The sequence below is a fragment of the Chiloscyllium plagiosum genome, unplaced genomic scaffold (assembly GCF_037043375.1).
Source record: "Chiloscyllium plagiosum isolate Xiang-an unplaced genomic scaffold, Cpla_swu_hap1 HiC_scaffold_25, whole genome shotgun sequence".
Taxonomy (NCBI): Eukaryota; Metazoa; Chordata; class Chondrichthyes; order Orectolobiformes; family Hemiscylliidae; genus Chiloscyllium; species Chiloscyllium plagiosum.
In genome coordinates this window covers 23516359-23542443 of record NW_028270163.1, presented here as the reverse complement: position 1 = coordinate 23542443, position 26085 = coordinate 23516359, and the positions used below count along the sequence as shown (strand labels likewise).

Below are 26085 nucleotides of genomic sequence, written 5' to 3'. Positions count from 1 at the left end.
CAAACTGTTCGTTATATTTAGTAGTATTGCTCTTTTGAGCATAAAGCCCAAAGGACATTAGCTACGTGATGAATTGAGGGTACCAACCACGTTTCTAAAACTATATAGAGTATAGTTCCATTTTTTTTTTGGCTTGTTTGGTCACTTGCTCTGTTTTGGATTTATTTTCGATTCCCTGGCTCATGTCATATTTCAAACATGAAATCTGCTAGCAGTAAACATTTCAAAATGTTACCAACAAATTCCTTAATTTGTAGTAGCTTAGTTTAATCTTTAAAACAGCTAAAACCGCTTTGCCAAAAGGAAGGAAAGTTTTTAATAATTGTCAATCTATCACCTGTGAATATCCATTTTTAAAAAAATTACTGGGAAAAACTCTTAATGTCCTTTCTTCTAAAAGCAGTACTTTATCCTTAAATTAAGGATCTGTCACACTTTAGTAACTTCTTTAAAATGTTTAACTTATTTTCATGTCCCATGCCCAAAATATCAAGTTTCAATCTTGGATCTGCAAATAAGAGCAATTTGTGGAAGCCCTGAAAGGTGGTAGTCTCACTCCTGGAGCATGAGAGTGGAGCCTGTTTCTCTGTCACGCTACTACATCGATCACAGAAACCTGATTGAACTGTGTGCAATTTACATTGCTAAATTCTGTTTTGTGCCTTTTTTTTGAAATTGGTGCATTTGAGTGTATACTTCAGGCTAATATTGTTTCATATCTCCATTTAGAGAACTGACAGTTCTAAATGTCATTGGTACTTTAATATTTAGGCTTCAGAAATGGCTTGCTTTTCTGCTCTGCCAAAAGCAAGTTGATTTTTGTGAATTTTGATTTATTTTAACGATGCTCTGTTCTTCAAGTGCTTAGGAATATCTTTAGCAGTGATGGTTATCGTCTAACTTTGCTGATTCTAAAGTGGGTTGTTTTACAAAATCCATGTTAGAAACAACATTCTGATTTGGTTTGTTACTTCTGTTTGTTCTTCCTCTGAAGCTGTGACTGACTTTTGAAAACTTAACAGCAAGTTGGCTTGAAAGTTATGGTTATAGATATTGCTCTTGGTTAAGTTAGAATAACTGCTTAGCTTTTTTGTTTTGAAGTATTATTTAAGGTTTAAATTTCTTCAAATTTCTCTCTCCTGTTGCTGTTCAGTTATGTTTTCTGTTGGACAGATTAATGGTAATGGATCAAAGACAATTAAGTAAATCCTGACTGCCTTTTACCTCTCCCCGCTTATGCTTTTATATTGCTTTCTGAAGCATATCATATACCAATAACAGCAAATTAGTGACTTGGCTTACTGTCTTTGGCACTTGGGAGTTGCAGGACATTTTGTTGCTCAGCCGTGAAATAAAATTCCTGGGTCACCACTGAATGAAGGATTGTTGCATAGTAAGGTTGGCCTCTTGCCATATTTAAACTGGTGGCACACAACAGCTGAATTAGTTGAAAACACTTGCTTAATCATTCAACACCAGTTGTCACTTAATGTAAGGACTACAACTGATTAATGCACATGAACCTCTTTATCACAATATCCTTGTTTCTGTTTTCCTTCATGCTGTGTAAGGTTCTCAATTTAGGAGTAATTGACTTGTATTCCTGATGAAGGGCTTTTGCCCGAAACGTCTATTTTGCTGCTCCTTGGATGCTGCCTGAACTGCTGTGCTCTTCCAGCACCATTCTAATCTAAACTCTGGTTTCCAGCATCTGCAGTCATTGTTTTTACCTTTTTTTTAAACCCAGTTATGCCATGGGGAGTCCATAGTTTTTTGGCTTAAAATCAGCCCTGAAATGAATGAGGAATAATTGTTAGACTAAATGAGTGAACTGCTTTTATTTATAAGTGGATCAATTCTGTACCACTGAAAAGTTACTTCAGTGATCAGTTTATGGGTAGATTATGCAGGGAAAATGAATGATGAACTTGGCTCATCAAGTTCAGAATTCTCCTTGTGCAATTCTCTATTGCATAAACAGACAATCTTGACCCTTGCCTGAATTATAAATGTTTACTTAGACCACATTTACATGCGAGCTGTTTGATTTTTGGAGAGAGGTGATGATGCCAAATTGTATTCTTGCCATCAGTAGGCACCAAATATGAAGCCAGACATTTCACAATCCTGTACTGGAGGAAGCTTCTGAGATCAGCAGTAATGATCTGGTGTGTCCCTGTATTTCTATGTGGCAAACTAGAGTTGTAAGGTGATCAGTGTCCTTGTTCAAAACATAATAATGGCCTTGGCCTTGGTCCTTGTTTTGAGTGTATGAACTGCAGTGGAAGCTTAGGTTCAGGAACACTTTTTTTTAGTGGTAATTTTCTTTAAAATAAATAACCAGTTTCCACGGTATCTTGTGAATTTTTTTAGCAACTGCCTGGTAATGATTAAACAGAGCTTGCTGTAAGTGGATCTATCTTGTTTTGTCCTAATGGTATGGAACTGCAGCTTGATTTGCTGACTGTGATGCAAGGTGCCAAGTTTCGGGCTATTTGAGCCTGAGACTCTGAGCTTGTTTGTTGAATCGGACTCCAGTGGAAACTGGTGTGCAGTTCAGTAATTGTACCTGATCTCTCTGGCTTCTACTGATGAATTAATAATGGTACTATATTTCACTTTTGTTAGCTGGAATGCATTACAACCAAGAATAAATGTAGTAAACTTACAGAATAAATACAAATTACCCTTTGAAAAGATCAGTTTGGTTAAGGGAGCTAATGTCACTATTTCATTTTAAATTGATAGTTTTAATAAGGTTTGAAGCACATAGACTGACAAATGGGTGTCTTTAAGTAATGCAGATTGCTTTTGTTCAGGTAATTGAGTTGCTGATTTAAATCCAAGGCTTACTTGTGAAAATGCAGAGAATGTGGGTCTTGCTACCACAGATTTGAGGTCAGTGATATTGTTTTCTTCAATGAATAAATGAATCTCCTTGGTAAGAAAGGAATAAAAGGCCATGGTGAAATTATATGGGAAGAGACATATGGTTGCATAGTGAGGACCTGTTGAGTTGAGGCTTTTTATGCAAAGCTTTAAATAATACTCGAATCAAAGTTTTAGATAAATGTGATACTTGATCAGAATGCCAATTGGAGATGTCCTCCGAGCTAGTTAGTTTTCTCTCAATTCTGAACAGCCTTGTCTGTGGAAATGGTTCAGGAATAGTTATTTGTTGCAGATTTGCTGCCTTGCAGAACAAAAAATATTTTGAAATTTTGTTTTAAAAACTTGTTTAGGTGTAGGGAAGACTACTTTTGGTCACTTTACATAATGCACCAGTTGGAAGTTGACAACTTTAAAATTCGGTGCAGTTGACTTGCAGTGTAGATTAGGATGAAACCTGACTTGAAGTAGCTTTCTGCACTTTCAACAGTTAGCATTTTTGAGTAGTATCAAAAGTCTAATAGTGGTCTTGTCATTTTCAGTCAGGCTGTGGGTGTAAAATTGCTGGAGAAACTGGAGTCTGGCAGCATCTGTGGAAAGAGTAGTAGTTAAGTTGGTGTCAAGTTTGATATGACTTTTTTTTTCTCTCTACAGATGCTGCCAGACATGCCAAGTTTCTCCAATGCTTTTTGTTTCAGTTCAGCTTTCCAGCATCGGCAGTTTTTTTGGTTTTGTTTATATATAGGCTATGGGTGGTTCACTCCCATAGGCCAGTAACCTGACTGCCCCATCCACTAACTTATTTTTAAAAAATTCACTCCCTCCCCTATTGGTGCACCAATGTTGGAGGCTGATCCATCTACAAAGTGCTCTGTAGCAACTTGCCAAGCTTCTGAAAACTTGCTCCCTGGAATGAGGGTAGCAGGTGAATGAGCAAGCCTACCTGCAAGTTCCCATCACTCTCTTATCCCCTAGCTTCTAACTGTCTTTGTTCATTTACTTTGGGTGAAAATTCTTGAGCTTTCTCCCAAATAACATTAATGGGAGTACAGCAAATCACCACTGGATCTTCAAGGGATAAGGTATGGTAATATCACTGAACAAAATCTAGAGGCTCAGGTTAATGCTCTCCATACAAAGATAAAATCCTCCATACTAAATGATGGTATTTGAATTCAGCTAAAGCTTTGAAATAAAAAGCTATCTTCAGCAATGCGGTGTCCATGAACTGGTCAATTTTTTTTTAAACTAACCCCATCTAACTCATTAGTCAAGAGTGTGGTGTTGGAAAAGCACAGGAGGTCAGGCAGCATCCCAGGAGCAGGAGAGTCAATGTTTTGGGCCTAGCCCTTCATCAGGAATGAAGCTTGTGGGCTGGGGCATGAGATTCCTCTCAGTCCTCTGGCCCTACCCTCATTCCTGATAAAGGGCTTATGTCCAAAACATTGACTCTCCTGCTCCTGGGATGCTGCCTGACCATCTGTGCTTTTCCAGCACCACACTCGACTCTGATCTCCAGCATCTGCAGTCCTCACTTTTTTTCCAACTAAGTCACTAACCTAGTTTCACTACCATCCTTCATGACTCCAAATCCACATCAGTGGGGTTGACTTTTTAAATGCCATCTGAAATGGCTGAGCAAGCTACTTGGTTGTAGCATTGTTAGAAAAAAGCTAAAAGGCATTTGGGTTTGCCAACTGGCACCAGCATTGGTCCTGCAGAATCCTTAACTCTCTCTTGGCAATTTGTGCCAAAATTTGTAGAATTATCTAATTAATCAAGCAACACTCTGCTTCACTCCTGGATCTCTTGGCTTCTGACCTCATTGCAAGCTTAGTTCAAATGGTGGGTAAATGAGTTGAAGTGAGTAACTACCCTTGACCTTGAGGCAACATTTGGTTGAATGTGGCATCAAGGTGCCCTAGCATAACTGGGGTCTGGAGTGGTTAGAGGAATTCTTCTGCTGAATGAAGTTGTCCCTACTTTAAAGGAAGATGGTGATGGTTATTGAAGATCAATAATCTCATCTCCAGGATACTCTTTTTACTCAAGATGTAGATTAGTTTCTAACAGACCTGTTCAAAGACGTTACCTCTTACCTCTTGTTCATGTGGGACTTGAACCCAGGCATTCTGTTTAAGGATCTTGTATGTTTCAATTACATCACCTTTAAATTCCAGAGGATACTGCCCAGTCTGTCGAGCTGTTCCTCAAGATCTGTTCATTACAGGTGTTAGTCTAGTAAACCTCAGAACTGCTTCCAGTGTTATCATCTTTCAAGTAGTGTCCAGTACTGTGTACAATGATCTCTGCATTGAACAAACATCTTCACTTCTAGCCTTACAATGTTCAGCACCACTTGTGCACCTCTGTTACTAAAGCAGTCGCTCCAAATGCAGCAAGGCTTGACTTTCACGCTTGGGTTAATAAGTGACAAGTAACATTTTGTGCCACAAGTGCCAGATAATGGCTATCTCCAAGATTACAATCTGAACACCTCCCCTTTTATTTGAAGTTTTGTGAAACTATCATTGAATCCCATTATTGGTATTGAGTTACCATTGTTTAGAAACTAAACTGGAATGCCACAAATATTGTGGTTGCGAGCAGCTTTATTCCCCCACCTTTTTAGAGCTATGCAGGCCTCTGGATGTCAATTGTGTGCCATGACTTCCAGCATTTTTAACATTGGCCACAAACAGGCCAGAGTCTAGGAATTCTCTAGTAAATAACTCTAACTTCCCCCAATGTCTTTGCTAACAAGGCACAAGTCAGGATTGTGATGTATACACTCAGCCTCACCAATACTCATCAAGCACAATGCAGTCTGCTTTTTTGGCATTCTGTCTGCCATCTTCAACATTTTATTGTCTTCAGCATTGTGGTGCTTACCATCTACAACGTACACAGCCAGGCTCCTTTTGACAGCACTGCTGGTAACTTGCACTCCTTGCCACACAGTCATCCTGGCTGGCTGGGAACTATCGCTGTTCCTTCACTGTCATCAGGCTTTTGTTTATTTTCTCTTTCCACCCCCCCCCCCCCCAAGACTGCACTACCTCAAACTATTAGGTTCCCTTCATGAGATTCTTACACGCTTGGTGCAACTGTAATACGCCAACTTCTGTGAACAGCCACTATTTATTTCAGCAAGTGCAAGCTTTTGGAGGATCACTTAACACTTCGCTTGTGGAGCATGTCAAGTGAGGCTCTCTGAACAAGAGAACCGTTCTCTCCTTATACAGGGTTTTACGTTGGTCAGTCATGTGTGCAAGACAACACTCTACCACTCTCCCATAGTCACATGCCACCCAAAAACAATCTAAAGTGATTAGATTAAACTGCAACATTTACAGACTGATTAGATGGTCATATCCTGCATGCAAGATGACACCACCTGCGACATTCAATTTCTTACATGTCAGTAGAACAAATTTAGCCTGTAACTCATCATTTGAGATGTTAAGAATGGACAATATATGCTAGCCTAGCCAGTGAGGTCTGTCCTGTGAATGGGTGGCAGTAGTTAGTACTGTTGCGCCTCAGCGCCAGAGACCTGGGTTCAATTCCTGCCTCAGGCGACTGACTGTGTGGAGTTTGGCCATTCTCCCCATGTCTGTCAGTTTCCTCCGGGTGCTTCAGTTTCCTCCCACGGTCCAAAAATGTGCGGATTAGATGAATTGGCCATGGTAAATTGCCCGTAGTGTTAAGTGAAGGGGTAAATGTAGGGGAATGGGTCTGGGTGGTTGCGCTTTGGCCGGTCGGTGTGGACTTGTTGTGTGAAAACAGGCCCTTTGACCCTCTAATCTTAAAAAAAAACAGGGGTCTAGTAGTTAGAAGTAAGCATTTTTTAAAAACAAATTCTACACTATAGAGTGCGTGCCAGTGTTTGTGTAGTCTATGTAAGATGGGTACAAAGCAAGCTGTGCTGTTTTTTTGATTGAAAATGATTTTCAATGACAAAAAAGAACTTTTCAGGCTTTACCCTGTTGTGGTGCTGCTTGTATGATGGATGAATTAACACTGCCTATCTAGTTCAAGAAAGCCAGCTTCTCTGGAAAAGGGGGCTGACTAACTTTCCATTTTAACTGAATTAATGGGCTAAATTAGTTCCTACCAATAAAAGTGCAACTTGAGCTGATCATCGACAGTTATTGTATCCTCTTTTTAAAAAAAGATTGGGATTGTGACTCTGCCTGAGCTCTTTAACCAAAATCAAATTGAACACTATCTACTGAAACAATTTTTTGGAAAATTAAACTATAACACACTTCCTCCATTGCACTCCTCCTATCTCTTAGCACAGGTTACAAGACAGTAATTGAGTTTATTTTTTGGCAGCAGCATTTCTGTTTATGTTTAGAAGCCAAAGTCTCTGCATTTTTAGCTTCCAGATAACTTTAAGATTTTTAGTCTCTAGAGTAATCAACTTTTTTCTGGCCTGTGTTTGAAAGGATTGAACTCCCACCATGGTAGTGAATTACTACAGATGCCTCCTTTTTTTTATTTGATTCTAAACTATAAATCCGATTTGATGCTGCTATGCTTGTTTGGATACTGGTTCACCGGTCTTGGGGTGAGAAATCAGTTTATACCTGATACAAGGGACTTGGTTTTCCAAACTGAGATTTAATACTGGATGAATGGTGACCAGTAAAAAGAGAAATATAATTTTAAAATTTGTGACTTGAAGTTTAGAATTCAAACTTGCTATGTTCTGCATGACCATCTCATAGATAGAGGCCCATCAAGTAGGGTGGCATGGTGGCTCAGTGATAGCACTGCTGTCTCACAGCACCAGAAACCTGAATTCGATTCCAGGCTCTGGTGACTGTGTGCAAACCCCACAGACATTCTCCCAGTGTCTGCGTGGGTTTCCTCCAGGTGCTCAGGTTTCCTCCCACAGTCTAAAGATGTGCAGGTTAGGTGAATTAGACATGATAAATTGCCCGTAGAGTTCAGGGATGTGTAGGTTAGATGCATTAGTTAGGGGTAAATATCAGATAATAGGGTAGGGGAATGGGTTTGGTGGGGTACTGTAGGTCGGTGTGGACTTGTTGGGCCGAAGGACCTGTTTCCACACCATAGGGATTCTATGGATTCCAAGTCTGTATCGCCAAAGGTATACTACTGTCTACACTTATCCCATTTTCCCAAACTAGGCCTATGCCAACAATGGTGGGTGAGCCATTACTGAAATGATTTTCATCCAGCTATGATCTTCTTTTGGGTCAACTATGAAGAAAAATCAGTATTTTAGAGGGCTGAATTAGTCTGGTCAGGAGTTGGATTACCTACACTGTGAAGTATAATGAAAAAGTTGAATGTTTATGCTATACTGCTTACGTTAACCTGCTTTTGTACTGTTAATGGATTTGATTGTAAAGTAGTTATGTAATTCCTTTTATAAACAGCATTATCATTGTTTAGCTTAATTTGGATAATTAATCTCAATAGAACTGAATTTAAGTCTCTGGAGACAAGTGTTTAATCTGAAGATCCAGATTGGCTGCAAGCCAGGATCTGGCTGCATTATGACAATTGAGCATGTAGCATAATTTTTTTGCAAGGAACTCCTACATAGCAGCAGTATTTTGGTGTTTATTTTCCTGTCTGACTGCCAATATTCTCATGCTTCTAAATGACTGGTCACCTCACCCTGCAGCTTAAGCTGCAGATAGTGTACTGCTTGAAGAGTTTAAATGTAAATTCATTTAAGCATGGTTGAGGCACATTGACTTTTCCCACCAAGTTCTAGAAGAATTTTACACTTTTCTTTCAACTGTTCAAGAGAAAGGCAGCATGTGACCAAATATTGAATGCTGTGGAGACAGTGGAGTGAATGCTGTGTAATGACATTATGAAAGTTCCTCTTTGCCTGTGTGTATTCCATATCTCCTCCATAATGACATGCAAATATAAAAAGGTCCATTTGAATTAAAAATCAAAAGTGTTCTCTTCATTGAAATGAGGAAGATGTTTACACTATATTTTAAATGCTCCAGTAGTGGCTTTGCACAAGTTGACTTTGGCGATGAAGTTTGCAGGTTGTTTAGCCTGATGCTTCTCCATGGCAGAGAAGAACTTAAGGTATTTGGGAAATATTTGGATCAGATGTGCTGCTAGACCTGCTTTTTTTTTTAAAAAAGCTTCCATGTCATTTACTAAATTTTCTTTTTTTGAAGGATCACAATTTGGAGAAAGTAGTAAATAATTCTCTAACATGGTTGACTCTTGGAATGGCAGAGGAGACTATACTAGACAGGTTTAAGTTGATGCAAGGAAGTGTGATGCAAATAGATCAAGCCCATATTCCATCCCGGTTTCCCAATTCCCAAATTTAAGCTTTTGCCAGATGGTCAACTGAGAAGGAAGTGCCTGCAGTTAAATTCTGGTATTACTACCTGGTTTGGCAACATTAATCAGCATAGACATGTTTCTAGCTTCTCAAACTTAAGGAGTATTTAGTGCAGTATATCAAAACTTTTGAATAATGCTGATTTTGAAGTTTCCAAGGTTACTCCCTTTTTTGTCTTCAGCCATAGCTTTGACTGGGAAGAGGTGGGGGAGGAAATGACATTTTAATTTTAAAGAACCTTTTTAAATAAACTTTTAAAGGCAAGCTTTAGTTTAAGAATTGTTTGGGATCCTGTCTGTTGGACCTCAAGTCAGTGTTCTACTATTAAAAATGCCATTTCTCCAAGCTCTTAAGTGTCTATTGTTTCTCTTGTTTTAGACCTATTCTGGACTCTTCTGTGTGGTCATAAATCCATACAAGAATCTACCCATTTATGCTGAACAAATTATTGAAATGTACAGGGGGAAAAAGCGACATGAGATGCCACCCCACATCTATGCCATCTCTGAAAGTGCCTACAGAAGCATGTTGCAAGGTAAGGTGCTAAACTGTTCAAGTGAAAGAAAAATTAACTGCAATTTTCAATTTCTCTTTTGAGCATGAGGAATTTTCCCTCATTGTGAACCTTGAATTTATTTTGCTACTTAGTAACAAAGGTTTTGGCATTTTTAGTTGTGCTTTCAGATATTTAAAGCCTGTTTTAATCTGGTATATGCATACTTTTCAAAAGTTGAAATTGGGGGAGGACACAGAGGATCTGAAATGATCTATGAATCAAACCAGTTTGTTTTTGTTTTTTTTTCTTGTTGGATTATGCCACATTTTGCTTTATTTAAAACTGAGTAGGGGAGGAGAAAAGCATTCTGTGCAGTTTTTATTTTAAAAAGAAAGTTTGGGATAAGTGGCCTTAAGTTACTTGTGCCCATAGAATGTGGGATGAAATCCCACTTTAAGAGCTCCACTCATGCTGAGGGCTAGTGATACTAAGGGAGTGGTGCATTGCCAGGTATTCCAGTAGTTCACTTAGACATTTTGAATTGTGACAAAACAGGCCATTAGCTGATGCCTCCAAGAATAAATGTATTGGTCATTGAACTTTTTTTTTAAACTTGTTGGATGTTTGTTTTCAAAATGATCAGTTTAAGAAACTTGCTAATGTATATCTTGCATAGAAACTTTATTTCTACTTTAATTTTTGTGTAAGTGCAACGCTTAAAGAGCTGTATGAACTGGAAAGATCATTAGGCCATTCCATTCCATGTAATTATTTTGGAATTGCAGTTAAAGACAGCTGCAAAGAAGCTGAATTTAGTTAATAGACCTTTTTTTTAGTTAAACAATGGAGGGGTTATTTTATTATTCATGGAATTTGGGTGTGGCTGGCAAGGCCGTTCACATCACACTAATTATTTGGCTTCTTGAGACGACAAGAGGATTTGGGGAGGAATTAAAGTCAGCTTGAATGTTACAGCTTGTCTCATGTACCTTTTTACTGCCCTTTCTTCAAAGCCTTTAATCATAGCCTCTTTCTGCACTGTAAAGCTATTTGACCCATGTCTGTACTGGCTCCCAAAAGAGCTGTTGAGCTAGACCCATTCTCCAGTCTTCTAAATTCTGGATCACCTTTTTCGAATATGTCCAGCTCTGCTTTGAAACTGCTGATGGATTCTGCCACCATCACTCTTCCAGACAGTGTTCCAAATCCTAACAACAGAGTAAAGAGATTTCTCTTCCCCTTGCTCCTAGCTGTCTTGCTGAAAATCTTAAGTTGTGACCCCCTAGTTATTTTCGAGGAGAAAGTGAGGTCTGCAGATGCTGGAGATCAAAGTTGAAACTTTATTGCTGGAACAGCACAGCAGGTCAGGCAGCATCCAGGGAACAGGAGATTCGACGTTTCGGGCACAGGCCCTTCTTCAGGATTCCTGAAGAAGGGCCTGTGCCCGAAACGTCGAATCTCCTGTTCCCTGGATGCTGCCTGACCTGCTGTGCTGTTCCAGCAATAAAGTTTCAACCCCCTAGTTATTGACATACTAGTGGAAATAATGTCCTCCCTTGTTGTGTCAAAATTGCTTGTAATTGTGAACACCTCAAAGTCACCACTAATCTTTTCTGCTCCAAGGAGAATAAGCTCCATTTCTGAATTTTTTTTTTAAAAAATCCCCTCAATCCTGATATCATTCTAGCAAATCATTGTGTGCCATCAGAAATGTGGAGGAGGAATGGGGCTGAGATAAATAGAATGGAGAGGGGGGAATTGGTGAGCAGGCGATAAGTGGATGCAGTTAGGAGGTAATTGTGATAGGGTAGGGTGGACTGGATAGATGGGAAGGAATTTGGACAGGTAGATCAGGTCAAGAGGGTGGTGCTGAGTTAGTTGGATCTGGGATGAGGGGTGGGGAGGTTTGGAAACTAGTGAAGTTGATGTTGATGATGTGTGGTTGGAAGGTGAGGTGTTCTCCTTCGAGTTGGCACGAGGCTTTGAGTTTGGTGCAGGAGGCCCAGGATTTACATGCCCTCTTTTTTTTGGGGGTGCATGCATCTCAGATGTTCCCTGAACCGCTCTGAGTTGGTGCTTCATCTCCCTGATGGAGTCTTCTCTACTTTTGAGAGCAATGTTTGCAGTCTGTCCAGTAGGAACTAAAGTGTACAATGATCCCATCAATTTTTCACACTGTCAAGCTCACAGGTGTGTAGTTTCCAGAATTATCTTTTTTGCCTCTTTAAACAATATCACATTTGCATCTGCCTGCCGCAACAAACTCAAACAAGCAGACAAAACATGTCCAGAAACCCTAGCCACTCTCCCCTACATCAGACAACTCTGACCCCTTGGCATCATAGCTCACAAACCCACCAATACACTATAAAACAGCAGCTAAAGACCCTGTACAGACAACAAGCAAATCTTGTGTTAATTACAAAAACACTGTGCAAGGACTGTGACAAACAAGCAGAAAACAAGCCACCAGGATACATGAACACCAACTAGCCATAAAATGACACTACCCTCTCATTAGTATCCTTGCATAGAGATGAGAAAGAACATCACTTCAACTGGGACAATACATCCATTCTAAGACTAGCCAAACAGAGACCTGCACGAGAATTCCTAGAAGCATGGCATTCTAACTGGAACTCTATCAACAAACACATCGCATTAGACCCCATCTGCCAACCCCAAGGAAAAAGAACAGGAAATGATGACATCACAAATGATGTCACCATAGGAAATGACATCAACCCAAAGAAACCAAACATATAAATAGAAAGCAGGAGTTATCAGCAGTGCTTTGCCTGGATGCCCACTGAAGATGTTGCCTAGTATGGTGACAAAATGTCTGGAAATGAACCCTCCAGCTCAGCGAGCAAACCTACATCCAGAACCTCAACCTGAGCTATAAATTTTCTCAACTCGTTAAATCCTTATTTTAAGTTGAAAGAAGTGCCATCTGTATTCTTTGTGGATGGAAAGAACAGGGCACTGTTTCAGAATGTAGCTTCCTATACATACAAGTGTGCCACCAGAGCCCAGCAGGCAATTCTAAAGTATCAGTGCAATTCCTTGCATGTTCAAGATTATTCTGAAAATATCCAACTGTTGGACGTTGCTGTGAGTATTGCAAGCACTAATTGGCTGGGTAGTCGTGCCTTGTTATAAACAACTGAAGGGGCATGTTTGCAGTTTGTTGGGTCAGCCTACATAATTTCAGAGCATATGATGCCAGTTAATATGCCATGATAGGCAGAATGTCATTGGCAATGATAATCACATCTCTACCAAAGGGAATGTGCTTGCCAACTAACTGGCACTGTTCCCCTCGAGCAATATGTACAATAGCTTTGCTCAAGAAATATTCCTTGTGAAATCTCATGTGCAAGATGAAATGCTTCACCAAAGTGCCTTTTTCTGATTTAGTTTAACTTCTAAAAATCAAATTCAGTGAATAAAAGTTGAACGAGAATGGGTGTTAAGTGGGGTCTTGAGATCTCACTTAAACACCCATCCTTGTTCAACTTGTATTCCCAGTAGTGGCTGCCATAGAATTTGGATGAAGGTGCAGTAATTGTGTTCCTGCTCTTGTATTGTTAGCCCTATCTCCCCTCCCCACGTTCTTGCTGAGGGATCACTGCTATTTTCAATCCTTGAAATGGGGTCGCTGTGGGAAAAGTTCAGGGAAACACTGAACTTTAAACATGGCAAAAGCAAAGAAAGTAGAATGTTGGGAATAATTTTTAAACATTATATTTTGCATTTTTAGGCTGTGCACTAAATTGGTTTGTTTTTAAAATTGAGTTTTCTATCTAGTGCCAAACTTGCCTTAACCCCTCTTATTCACTTTCATCAAGCTTGTTAATCTTTTTAGACCAGCTTTGTGTCGCAAATTGATATCTCCACTGAAGAGAAAATGTAAGCTTATTTTGAAATTTCAATTCTGGCATTTGTATTGATCCATATTTTTCCAGTCCTCTGGGACCTCCCCTATGTTCAAAGATGCTGCAAAGATATCTGTTAAAGCCCCACTATTTTTTTTCTCTTCCCTCAGTAACCTGGGATAAATCCCATTGCACCTGGGGACTTGTCCACCCTAATGCGTTTAGAATACCCAACACTACTTCTCTCATGCTGACTTGACCTACAGTAATCGAGCATCTGTCCCTAACCTTCACATCCACCATGTCTCTTTCCACCCCCCCCCTCCTCAATATCAATGTGATGTACTCATTAGAATATTTTGTCCTTTGCAGGCCAACCTTTTCCCGAGTTATCCTCTTGATTCTTACCAATAAAAGGCTTTGGGGTTTTCCTTAACCCTGCTTGCTAAGGATATTTTATGACCCTTTTTAGCCCTCTTACTTCCTTGTTCCAGATGGTCCTACGTTCCTGTATTCTTCCAAAGCTTCATCTGTCTTCAGTCGCCTAGACAATGTACACCTCCTTTTTCCTCTTGCTAGTCTCTTAATTTCACCTGTCATCCACAGTTCCCTAACTTTGCCATTGTATCCTTCATTTTCACAGAAACATATGTCTTGAACTCTAATCAACCTCTCTTTAAAAGCCTCCCACATTGAATGTGGATTTCCCCTCAAACAGCTGCTCCCAATCTACATTTCTCAGCTGCCAAATTTTGGTGTAGTTAACCCCCCACCCCCCTGCCCATTTTAGCACTCCTTCCTTTAGGCCCACTCTTGTCTTTTTGTAGCTGCTCCTGTCTCGAAGTGCAATGGCAGTTGGGCTTGAAACTAAACAGTAGGGTGAGAATAGGGCCCCTCAAAGATCAGCAAGACAGTCTTTGTGGAGCTGCAGGAGATGGGGGAGATGTAAATGGGTATTTTGCATCAGTACTTTGGAAAAGGACATGGAAGATACAGAATGAAGGGGATAGATGGTAACGTTTTGAAAAAAGGTCCATATTACAGAGGAGGAAATGCTGGATGTCTTGAAATGCATAAAAGTGGATAAATCCCCAGGACTTGATCAGGTGTATCCTAGAACTCTGGGAAGCTAGGGAAGTTATTGCTGGGCATCTTGCTGAGGTATTTTGTATTATTGATAGTCACAGGTGAGGTGCTGGAAGACTGGAGGTTAGCTAATGTGGTGCCACTGTTTAAGATGGTCAGGACAAGCCAGGGAACTATAGACCAGTGAGCTTCATGTCGATGGTGGGAAAGTTGTTGGAGGGAATCCTGAGAGTACAGGATGTATATGTATTTGGAAAGGCCAGGATTGATTAGGTCTAATCAACATGGCTTTGTGCATGGGAAATCATGTCTCAAACTTGTTTTTTTTTAAATGTTGCCAAGAGGCTTGAGGGCAGAGTGGTGGACGTGATCGACATGGCATTTGACAAGGTTCCCCATGGGAGACTGGTTAGCACGATTAGATCTCGTGGAATACAGGGAGAACTAGCCATTTGGATATAGAACTGGCTCAAAGCTAGAAGACAGGGTGGTGGTGGAGGGTTGTCTTTCAGACTGGAGGCCTGTGACCAGTGGAGTGCCACATGGATTGGTGCTGGGTCCTTTACTTTTTATCACTTAGATAAATGATTTGGATGTGAGCATAAGAGGTACAGTTAGTAAATTGCAAATGACACCCAAATTGGAGGTGTAGTGGATAGCGAAGAGGGATACTCCGATTTACAACGGGATCTTGATCAGATGGGCCAATGGGCTGAGAAGCAGCAGTTGGAGTTTAATTTAGATAACTGAGGTGCTGTATTTAGAGAAAGCAAATCTTAGCAGGACGTATACACTTAATGGTAAGGTCCTAGGGAGTGTTGCTGAACAAAGGCCTTGGAGTGCAGGTTCATAGCTCCTTGAAAGTGGAGTCGCAGGTAGATGGGATAGTGAAGACATTTGGTATGCTTTCTTTTATTGGTCAGAGTATTGAGTACAGGAGTTGGGAGGTCATGTTGTGGCTGTACAAGACATTAGTTAGGCCACTGGAATATGGCGTGCACATCTGGTCTCCTTCCTATCGGAAAGATGTTGTGAAACTTGAAAGGGTTCAGAAAAGATTTACAAGGATGTTGCCTGAATTTGAGCTAAAGAGATTGAACAGGCTGGGGCTGTTTTCCCTGGAGCATTGGACGCTGAGGGGTGACCTTAGAGGTTTATAAAATTGAGGGGCATGGATAGGGTGAATAGGCAAAGTCTTTTCCCTGGGGTCAGGGAGTCCAGAACTAGAGGGCATAGGTTTAGGGTGAGGGGAAAGATATAAAAGAGACCTAGGGGGCAACTTTTTCCACACACAGGGTGGTACATGTATGGAATGAGCTGCCAGAGGAAGTGGTGGAGGCTGGTACAATTGCAACATTTAAAAGGCATTTGGATGGGTATACGAATAGGAAGGGTTTGGAGGGATATGGGCTGGGTGCTGGCAGATGGGACTAGATTGGGCTGGGATATCTAGTTGGCATGGATGGGTTGGACTGAAGGGTCTGTTTCCGTGCTGTATGCCTGACTCTAAATGGGTCTGCATGTGTACTCTCCAAGAGAAATCGGTGAATTGGATTGGAGACCAGGAGGTGTGATTTCAGTCATCAGCTACACTGAACTCAGTGTTCCACTGTTGCACCTGGAACCATCTTAACTTGCTTAGAAATGAAATTCCTAAACTGTTGGCTTGGGAATCAAAAAGATTCTGGAAACAGACCTTCATTTTGATCAGTAACTTTTTCTTCCCATAACGGTCCACTGATATTTAACCTAAGTGGATGTGATGCATTCGTAAATATTTATGAATAACTGAAGTGCATGTTCTGAATGTTGCTGATTAAAATTATGCTTAAAATAGTACAGATGAGCTGTTGGGTTTGTAATGTTTGAACATTTTGTACATCAGATGTTAGTAATTACAGTTGCAGTGTATCATATCTGGCCATCTTGGACTGGTGCCAATCATGTAAGATTGAACTACTGCATCATAATGGTTGTTTTGTTTAGGGGGTTATATCATAGTGAGTGAGAGCTGACATGAATACTGGAGTTTTTGTTCCCATATGTTTCTAGACACATTGTGCAGAGATAAGCCAGGTGGTCTGGTCAGTTGCACTGGCATGCATGAGGAGTAAATTTGGCTTTAACAGACAACTACATAGTGTTTGCATTGTTCTGCTTGAATTGCAAAAGGCTAGCTATTAACTTTTTATTTTGATCCACTATGTGCAATAGAGTGTGTGTGTCTTCTTGCTGTCACGTTTTTAAATTGGTATGCAGCTGTGTATGCATACTAATAGTTGGTGTGTAATTTAAATGCAGTTGAACGAAGCAGTGAGTGCTTTTGCCTTGGTTGTTCTCAGTCATGCCAGAGTTTGAGTATCAGATTTTAGGAAATAGATTGCTGCAAATTTAAATGCTTCCTGCTTTTTAAGAATGCTGTGTATTCCCATAAGGAATACAATAGACGTGTTGATTTTGTTACTGTACATAATTGACTGTGAACTGAATCCTGTCAAATTGTGTATTGCATGAATGGACTACATGCACTCCTCCCCACTGTCCTTTTTTTTAAGGTTATGGCTGATCATCTAACATGACTTGTATCTCACTGTATTCATATCTCCTTCCTGGATAAAATGTGAGTTGGAGTGCCATCTCAACCTCTGCCATAATACATGAGGTCAGAAATGATCACTCCTCCTGCTTAATGAAATTAAAGGCTAATTCTATGCAGGTTGTACTTGTGAATTTAATTGCTTTTTGCTGGGGAAAGCAAGAATTTATTCTAAAATGTTTTGTGGGCTGGCATAGTGGCTCAGTGGTTAACATTGCCTCACAGCACCAGGGATCTGGCTTTGATTCCATTCTCTTGATTCTGAACTCCACAAACATTCTCCATGTCTGTAGGAGGGAACCCCCAATAGACCAAAGATGTGCAGACTAAGTGGATTGGCCATGCTAAACTGTCCACGGTGACCAAGCATGTATAAGTTAGCTGGATCAGCCATGCAGAATGCATGCTTACAGGGTTAGGGGGTTGGGTGTGGTGGGATATTCTTGAGGATCAGTGGGCTGAGTGGCCTGCCTCCACATTAGGGATTCTGTAATTATTTCTTGATTATGGATTTGCAAAAAATCCACATAGCAGCTTTATATCATTCTTTGTGCTATTTTTATTCCTATCACTTAATATTGAACTTGTGAAAGTATAACCATTTTATACTTGAGGCTATTTAGATTCTGAGAAACTTGTAATGTACCCAGTCTGTTGCAAAGTTGGTATTGTTTGTAAATGGTGATAAATAGGAAATCTAACTATCATAAACTGGGTACAGCTAGTTCTGAAAAATAATGCAGAGCTTGTCTCACCAGTCTAAGATTTGAAGACATCCATGTGCATCAGTGGTGTGTTTCTATTGAATAAGTAGTTTAGTTCTGCTTACATCACTTAAGTGTTAGTCATTGAGCCATTTGTCACTTCACTACAGGCTGAACAATCTTGCATTGACCATTTGAAATAGTATGGCCAAACTTGCGCATGATTTAAGCTGTGAATACCTGTTTGGACATAACCTTTTTCTGTATGTTGCCTGTTCCAAGTGAGCAGGGCTACTTGAACTCTGGAAGCATTTGCTACTGAAATTAGATCTCTGAAACAAGGTTGCACACTTCCTGGTGTATGATGCCTATCTGAAACATTTCATTCATTTTAAGGAAAATGAACATTACTATTTAGTGTTAATGATGCTGATGAATTGAGTTGCAGTGTGTCAAACGTACGTTCTGACTTTTCAGCTGAAGTGCTAGTGTAAAAAGCAGTTAAATGCACACTCTGGTTTATGTAGGGTATTATGTTACTTGGCAAAATGGCTAATAGCAACAAGTCCAGTGCAAATGCAGAAAACTGTAACCTGGGATCAAGTGAAGAATTTCTTGTAGGTGGCTTCCACTATTTTCAAACTCAGTGGGAGGTTGGAGCAGAATTACAAGAATTTACAGTACTGTAAAACCTACCTATCTGAAACAATAGTAGCAAATGCAGGCAATATTGAGGTGAGGAAAGAACAAAAGTGAAAGGCAGAAGGAAAGGAGTAATCCTGTTTGTGCAATTGTAAGAGCTTTTGGCTAACTAAAGAATAGTGTTAAATGTACCTGATTATGCCTGATGCAAAATCAGTTTTTAACTTGAATGGCAAAAGAAATTTTGAAGTTTTGGCATATTGTCATCTGTGTTCCATATTTTAGTTTTAAAGCTTACAGGAGTATTTTTATAAAGTTACAATAACATTGCAGAAGTGATGCTATTGGCTCTAATTGAATAATTGGTTAGCATTGCCATAACCATATTTAATGAGCTGAAGCAACATCACAGATGCCAGAATTCAAATTGATTTTTGTCATGGAGTCCCATGGACATATTACACTATGGAATGAAGAATCTTTAAGCATGTTGGTTCATAACATTGTAATTTTTCCACACTTCAAAGCTCCTATGACCCCCTCATCAATTCAATAATTGCTGTGCATCTATTTTTGTTTGTTTGTTTTTGTGTGTGGTCTTGCTGTAGAATTCTAAGCCTAACCTTTTTTTTCAGCTGTTTCACAAAATCAGAAATGGGGGTGTTTTGATTTTCACAATATTTAGCACCCTTTGCAAAATCCAGGTGCTGAAACAGTTCATATGCATGTACAGGAGGAATTGAATGGCATTTTAGGCTTGGGCTGGTGTATGTTTTATGCACGATTGGAATTTGGCACTCAAGTACCAGAAAATGACTACTATAAACAAGCTAGAACCTAACCCCCTCCTTTTTGACATTGTGGCATTATCATCACTGAAGTCCCCACTAATGACATCGTGGGGCTGAGTTTTGGTTGCCTGGGGATACATTTACCATTGATCAGCAACTTAAATTGGACTACCTGTGTAAATACAGTAACAATGCTCTAAGTTCATTGCTATCCAGGACAAAGGGATCTTGATCAGCACTGCACCCCACTAACTTAAACATCACTGTCCTCCATCATTTGTACAGTGAAAAGTGTGCACCATTTACATGATAGAGTGCAGCAACTCACTAAAGCTCCTTTTGACAGCACTTTCCAAACTCCAACCTTGACCTGCCTCCCAGAAGGACAAGGGTTGCAGACTAATAGGACAAATCCAGCACCATCCTGACATGGAACTATATTATCCCTTCAATATTTGTGGGATGAAAATCTAGGAACTCCCATCCTAACAGCATCTGTGGGTATGACTGAAGTGGATTGAGTATGCAACTTGTACCTTTTCAGTTTATGCCTGAAACATTGCCTTTCCTGTTTGGATGCTGCCTGACCTGTGCTTTCCCAGCACCACCATTTTTGAACTTGCCACTTTTAAAACAAAAAAAAAAGGGCAGTTAGGGGTGGATGATAAATGCTGACCTTGTCTGTGACCTCTGCACCCTGTACCTGGTACAGTATAATAGAAAAATACTATAGATACTAGAAATCTGAAATTCTGTTGAAATTGTGGACGTGACTCAAGTCATTTTTCTCTCTAGCCTTCACCTTCTAGGTGATGGGGATCAGAGTTTGGAAGGTGCTGTTAAAGAAGCTTTGTTCAGATACTGTCAGATTCCCTGATTTTTTTTTTTTGCATTTTTTAAAAATATTACACTTGGCAGTTCACCTACCCCATGCATGCTGGAATTGATTTCATGCTACTTCATAAATCTGAGTGCTGCTGCATTCTTGCATTAATGTCTTGTTTGATTTAAATCAAATGTAGTCATCTTTGTGCTGCAGTCTTTTCAAACATAGACTAGGAAGACTCTTGGTGAGTTGAGGGTTGATTTTTTAAATCATTTAAATTGGCTTATTCCTTACAAAACAAGGAACAACTATTTGAATTCTTTAAGTAGAACTTGTCTTTATACAGTTATATCAAATAACAATGATGCCTCACACTGGGTTGTTACACTAGACTTAATCTAATTACTGTGGGTTAACCACTTAAATTTGAAGTGTTTTGTATCATTTTTGTTTGGAAAAAAAACCTTAGTTTTAGCAGAGAGTCTAAAGATGCCTGGTACCAATTGACTCTCAATATGATGGATGAGAGGGTTTTTTTTTGATTTACTAAAAGGGTTGCTATTTTTTTTCCCAGAGAAAACTAACATTTTAAAACACTACTTTGTGCCTCTTTTCAGAGTTATTATGAATGTAATTAGAATATCTTTTTTAAATTTCACCTAGTTCATGATTCACAAGAAATTAAACTAGATTCACATAGGTTGGAGTAAAGGGTGTTTTTGATGTAGAAATTGCAAATTATCTCTAGTCAGTGCCCTTGGCTGGGGAGGAAATGCAGTCAGCTAAAGTTCCCCACTCTTGATGACTGACTACTGCCTGTCCTGTTCTCATTCTGCTTATGGCTGAGCTATGATGCCTTTGATCTACCAAATGGGATCACATGAAAGGTTGAGACAAGAAATCCTCCTGTGGTCAGAAGCCATAATCTAGCAAATTTCATGTCTTTTGAGCAAGACAACCAAACTTATTCAAGTTGTAGGAATATAACATTGCGAACTAAGAGGATACAATGATGCAATTGAAGGTGTCTTTCCAGAAAAAGTTGAGGTTAATACAGTTATTGTACTGAGATTTGGGGTAAATGCATCTCAATTCCTGAAGAATGATAGAGCACTTGCAAGCAAGTCCCTATAAGCACGTTCTTCAGTAAAGTAAACTATATTTGACATGACAAAAGTTCACTTTTCATTATACTTTGTTCAATAATGCAGCTGCTGCAGATTTGTATCTCCTGTTTTCAATAGCACTATTCTACGTTGTATTGGGTCAGCATTTGGAAATATTTTCATCAGGAAATGCTAGTGCTGTTCATAATTGGATCCAGCTGTCTTAAGTTGGCTGAAAGTGGCTATAACAGTGCATATAAACTTGCAATTAAATGTTTTACTCACTTTGTGCTGGAAGGTAATGTGCCAAACATGTTTAAAAGTGGAAGAGTTGTATGTTTTCAAATAACAATGGCACAGAGATGAATACTTAACGGCCTCTGGCTTGCAATTTTGGTTAAGATGGTCATAAGTTAAACGATCGGCTAAGCTGAACTTTTGGGTGTTTTAGTTTTGGCCATTTTATCCCAGTTTAATTAAGAAATATTTTACTCTTGTGAATCCTAACCCTTGAACTGATAAGCAAGGTCTTACAGTTAGCAAAATTGACCTCTCTAACTTCACTTGAATGAAAGTGATATGAAGGTTTTTACTGGTGCAGACTTTCCCTCAAAAAGTGACTTTTACAGATTCTTATTACATTCAAAGGTACTTCAGGTGAGGGCCAAATGAGAGTCCAAAATTTCAAAACTTGCTTCAGCTTGTGGTCCTGATGTAAGCCACAGATTGCACTTTTCCTTCATCTCATTGAAATTCTTTTAAGCAGTTTGAGGCAGTTCTATTTGTGGAACAGACCTGAAATGTAACTGCTTCAGAAAGCTAAATGTTCATTAGAGTCTATCCTGTTGTCAAACTTGTTTAATTATTCACATTTCAGCCACTCTGGTACTGAGTTGTCACAAATGTGGAATCTCTATTTGGCAATTTTAATTTTTTTTGTCGTCCTGTTTTTCTACTGTACTTATACCTGATTTTGTTTACCTAGACTAATTTATATGTAGCTCTTGTACATCATCATCAGCCTTCACTTGGTCATGGAGAGTTTTGTCCTGTTGTCCTCACTGCAGTGCTATTGCACCTTTGGTAAACTTCCATGCCAGAACAACATCAAATATAATTGATTACAAATCCTGTCAGACTTCTGCAGGTAAAATTTTTTTAGTCCCAGTGTGAGCTACATGCTGCTAGCCTTAAGATGTAGAAAATGAACACTTGTAATTTGCATTTGCAGTATGAAGCAAGAATGCGCGCTCTCTCTCGCGCGTGCACTCGCTCGCGCTCTCTCTCTCTCTCTCTCTCGTACCTCCCCACGTCTGCAGCTTTTGATCTCCTATGGTTAGTGACCAACCTTTGGCTTCAAAGAGGGTCACACCCATGTTTTCTCATCCTCCAATGTAACAGTTGGTTCACTTAGTTATACACATTACTGTAGAGATTTAGATTAAATTAATGTTGAGTTACTTTGTCCTTAAACACCTTTTTTAATTCATTTCCTGTTGTGGCATTTTAATTAGTGACGCAGAGTGTTGCAGAACTGTTCATTGCAGCTCACTTGCATTTGGACTCACTACATGAGATTCTGCCATCTGCTGTTCAATAAAGTGTTGCATTGATCGCTGAAAGCAGTATTTTGTATCAAAATATTTTTGAATATTGCAAGCTAAATTTTACTAGTTGAAGATTTTTTATGCTGCTTAAGTTGAGCCCTGTAGATCATCTTTGTATACAAACACTGATTTAAGACTTATTAACCAGATTTCCTTGTCAAAACAATAGTTTAGAATAGTCATGTCAGTTGTGCAGCAGTTTTGTGGTGTTAATTCTTTTTAGAAACTGGAGTGCTTTCCACAACTATTTTCATGAGCATGTTCTGGAATCCATTTGCAATTGAATGACTCTCCTAGTTTGTTCAATTTACTCCTGGTTCAGTCAGTCATGTTTTTATTGCAAGTTTGTTTTTTAATTGTCCAGTCCTGCTGTGTGGTGGGACTGAAACATGGGCCTAGACTTTCTGCTGCCCTATGGTCAGTTTGTGGCTATAGATGGGAGTTTTGCACTCAGACCCTGCAGAATACTTGGTGTAGCACACACTGAACTAATTGGTTTGAGGAATTTTTGAAGTCTTGGCTGGGCAGTTCCTTGACCCTTGGAACCCTCTGGTGGCTTGTTTAGAGAAGGATTTGTAGGGTTCTGAAATAACTTTCCACTTGGAAAGAGCCTATTATACTTATTTTGGTCCTAACTCCTGAGTAACAAGTCAGCTGACCACAGACCCTGTCCTGATTTCTCTTTTTCCTCTCTTCTCTTCTCCTCCCCCACCCCACTTCCCAGCATCTGACCTCCCGTTCCATCAGGAGCTGACTCTCTTACTGCATCCAGCTACTACACCACCCCACTTCTCGTTCACATTTTTATCTCTTCAACCTCTTGCATTGATATAGTTATGGTCATTCTTATTGTGCTATCGATACTTTGAACTTTTCAAACAGCACAAAGACGCTATGAAATGAGGTTTAGGAGGGAATTCTAGAACTATGGTAAAATTCCAGAGAAATGAGTGCATGTTGATAGTTGTCCTCTTTTTGGTATGAGGTTTGCCCACCAAAAGAGATGAACCTATTTGAAGTTACTTGGCACCAGGAGTTCCTGTTGAGCTTAATTTACAAACAAGCAACTAACAAAATATTTTTGCTACTAAAAACCTGTCCATGCGGTTTTTAAAGACTGCAATATTTTACTTGGATGTTGTAATATGGGTTGTGCTGTCTCTGCAGGTGTTATTTTTACTGTTTTCTGATCATTGAGCCAAATGTAATCCACGTTTTGGGATAGATTTAAGAATCAATATAGGGGTTCCCCTTCAAAGAAGCAAGTAACAAGGGGATCGAAGTTTTAGAGGGGATTTGAGGAAAATCTTGTCCACCCACAAGTGAGTTTTGAAATGCACTTCCTAGAAAGGTGGTTGAGGGCAGGGAACCAGTACCTTTTTTTTTAAACAAGAACTATCATACATATTCAAAGCTGTGGGTCCAGTGTAGTTAATGTTTGGTGCAGACTTGAATATGGAATAGGTCCTCTGGACTCAATGATTCTATGAATAACATCTATTTAAGTGGGTATGGAGGTATTTGATATTTTGAGGTTAGAGCTGTTTCACTGCAGTATTTCTCCAATTTTTAAAATTCAAATCCCTAGTGTGGAAATAGGCCCTTCGGCCCAACAAGTCCACACCGACCCTCAGCCCACCCAGACCCATTTTCTCCCCCCCCCCCCCCCCCCCCCCACCCTATATTTATCCCTGACTAATAAAGCTAACCTACCCATCCCTGAACATTATGGGAAATTTGGCATGGTCAGTTCACTTAACCTGCACATCTTTGGACTGTGGGAGGAGAGCAGAGCATCCGAAAACCACGCAGACATGGGGAGAATATGCAAACTCCACACAGACATCGGCTGAGGCTGGAATCAAACCTGGGTCCCTGGCACTGAGGTAGCAGTGCTTACCACTATGCTACTATGCTGTCCCTGGCTGGCATGTGGTAGTTTCAGTCTGTACTTACTATGTACCTGAAGTGCTTTGCAACTTGGAATTTGTAATTAAACCATTTGTTATAGGATTAACAATACATGGCTGAGAGCAGTCAAAGAACTAAACCATTACGTGTCCATCAAATGAGTGTAATTCGGGCTTCAGTCTTCATTAGTTTTGCTTGTGTTTTTAGCATAAGATGAGAATTGTCCACTTATTTTTCACTTAAACGCTACCCAATCTCTGGGGTAGATGGGACTTGAAGTCAAATCTTTGGGTCCAGAGGAAGAAACCAAACAAACACAGCACATGATGCTTAAATGCTTGCTGTAAATTGTTTCTAGCATTGAAGCTAATGGGTAATAGTGACCAGAAATATTTGCTCAGTATAAAATGTCTAAATGGGAAACAAACCTTTCCCCACAGCAGTCTTTACGTCCTTTTGAGTTGATGTGGTTACCACTTTATTTTGCCAAATTTTGACCTAAAGTGCATAGGCAGAAGGCAGAGTGGGGATAAAGGGGTCTTTGTTTTCAGGATGGCAGCTAGTGACTAGTTGAGGTCCGCAGGGGCCAGTGTTGCAACCGCAACTAATCATTTTTCATGCATTTAATGATCTGGATGATGAAATTGAGGGCATTGTTGCTCAGCTTGCAGATGGCAAAGATAGATGGAGGGGCAGGTAGTGTTGAAGAAGCAGGGAGGCTGCAGAAGGACTTGAACAGGCTAGGACTGTGGAACACAATGTGGAGAAAAATGAGGTTATGAACTTTTGGTAGGTAGAATGGAGGTGTGGACTAATTTCTCAATGGCAAAGGATTTGGAAATCTGAAGCACATAGGGACTAGAGAATCCTGAACCAGGACTTCTGAGGTTAAATGGATGTAGTTGGTAAGGGGAGGAAAATAGGGTTGAGAAACATCAGCCATGATTGAATGGCAGAACAAACTCAATGGGCAGAACAACCTAATTTTGCTGCTGTACCATGTAGCCTAAATTGTTTGTGGATCCTTGCACAACTATTTAGTCTACAGATCTGTTTCGTTTGGATACAAGCATCCATTAACAAGACTTCACCACCTCCCATTGAAACAGGATTTGAACACCAGTATCAGATGAAACTAGGTACAATGCTAGTCCACTGAATCACTGTCTCCATCATCCATCTCTAAGAAATTCAA

At 39.8% G+C, this 26085-nt stretch overlaps 1 protein-coding gene across 4 annotated transcripts in view; it reads left to right on the top strand.

Moving 5' to 3' along the window:
- Positions 1-26085, top strand: part of LOC122562058 (myosin-10) — a 161022-nt gene that overhangs the window by 13386 nt on the left and 121551 nt on the right. For all 4 annotated transcript variants that reach the window (XM_043714526.2, XM_043714525.2, XM_043714524.2 and 1 more), the window contains exon 3: positions 9626-9782. In XM_043714526.2, coding sequence (XP_043570461.1) covers positions 9626-9782 — 157 coding nt within the window. The remainder of the gene's footprint in view (positions 1-9625; positions 9783-26085) is intronic.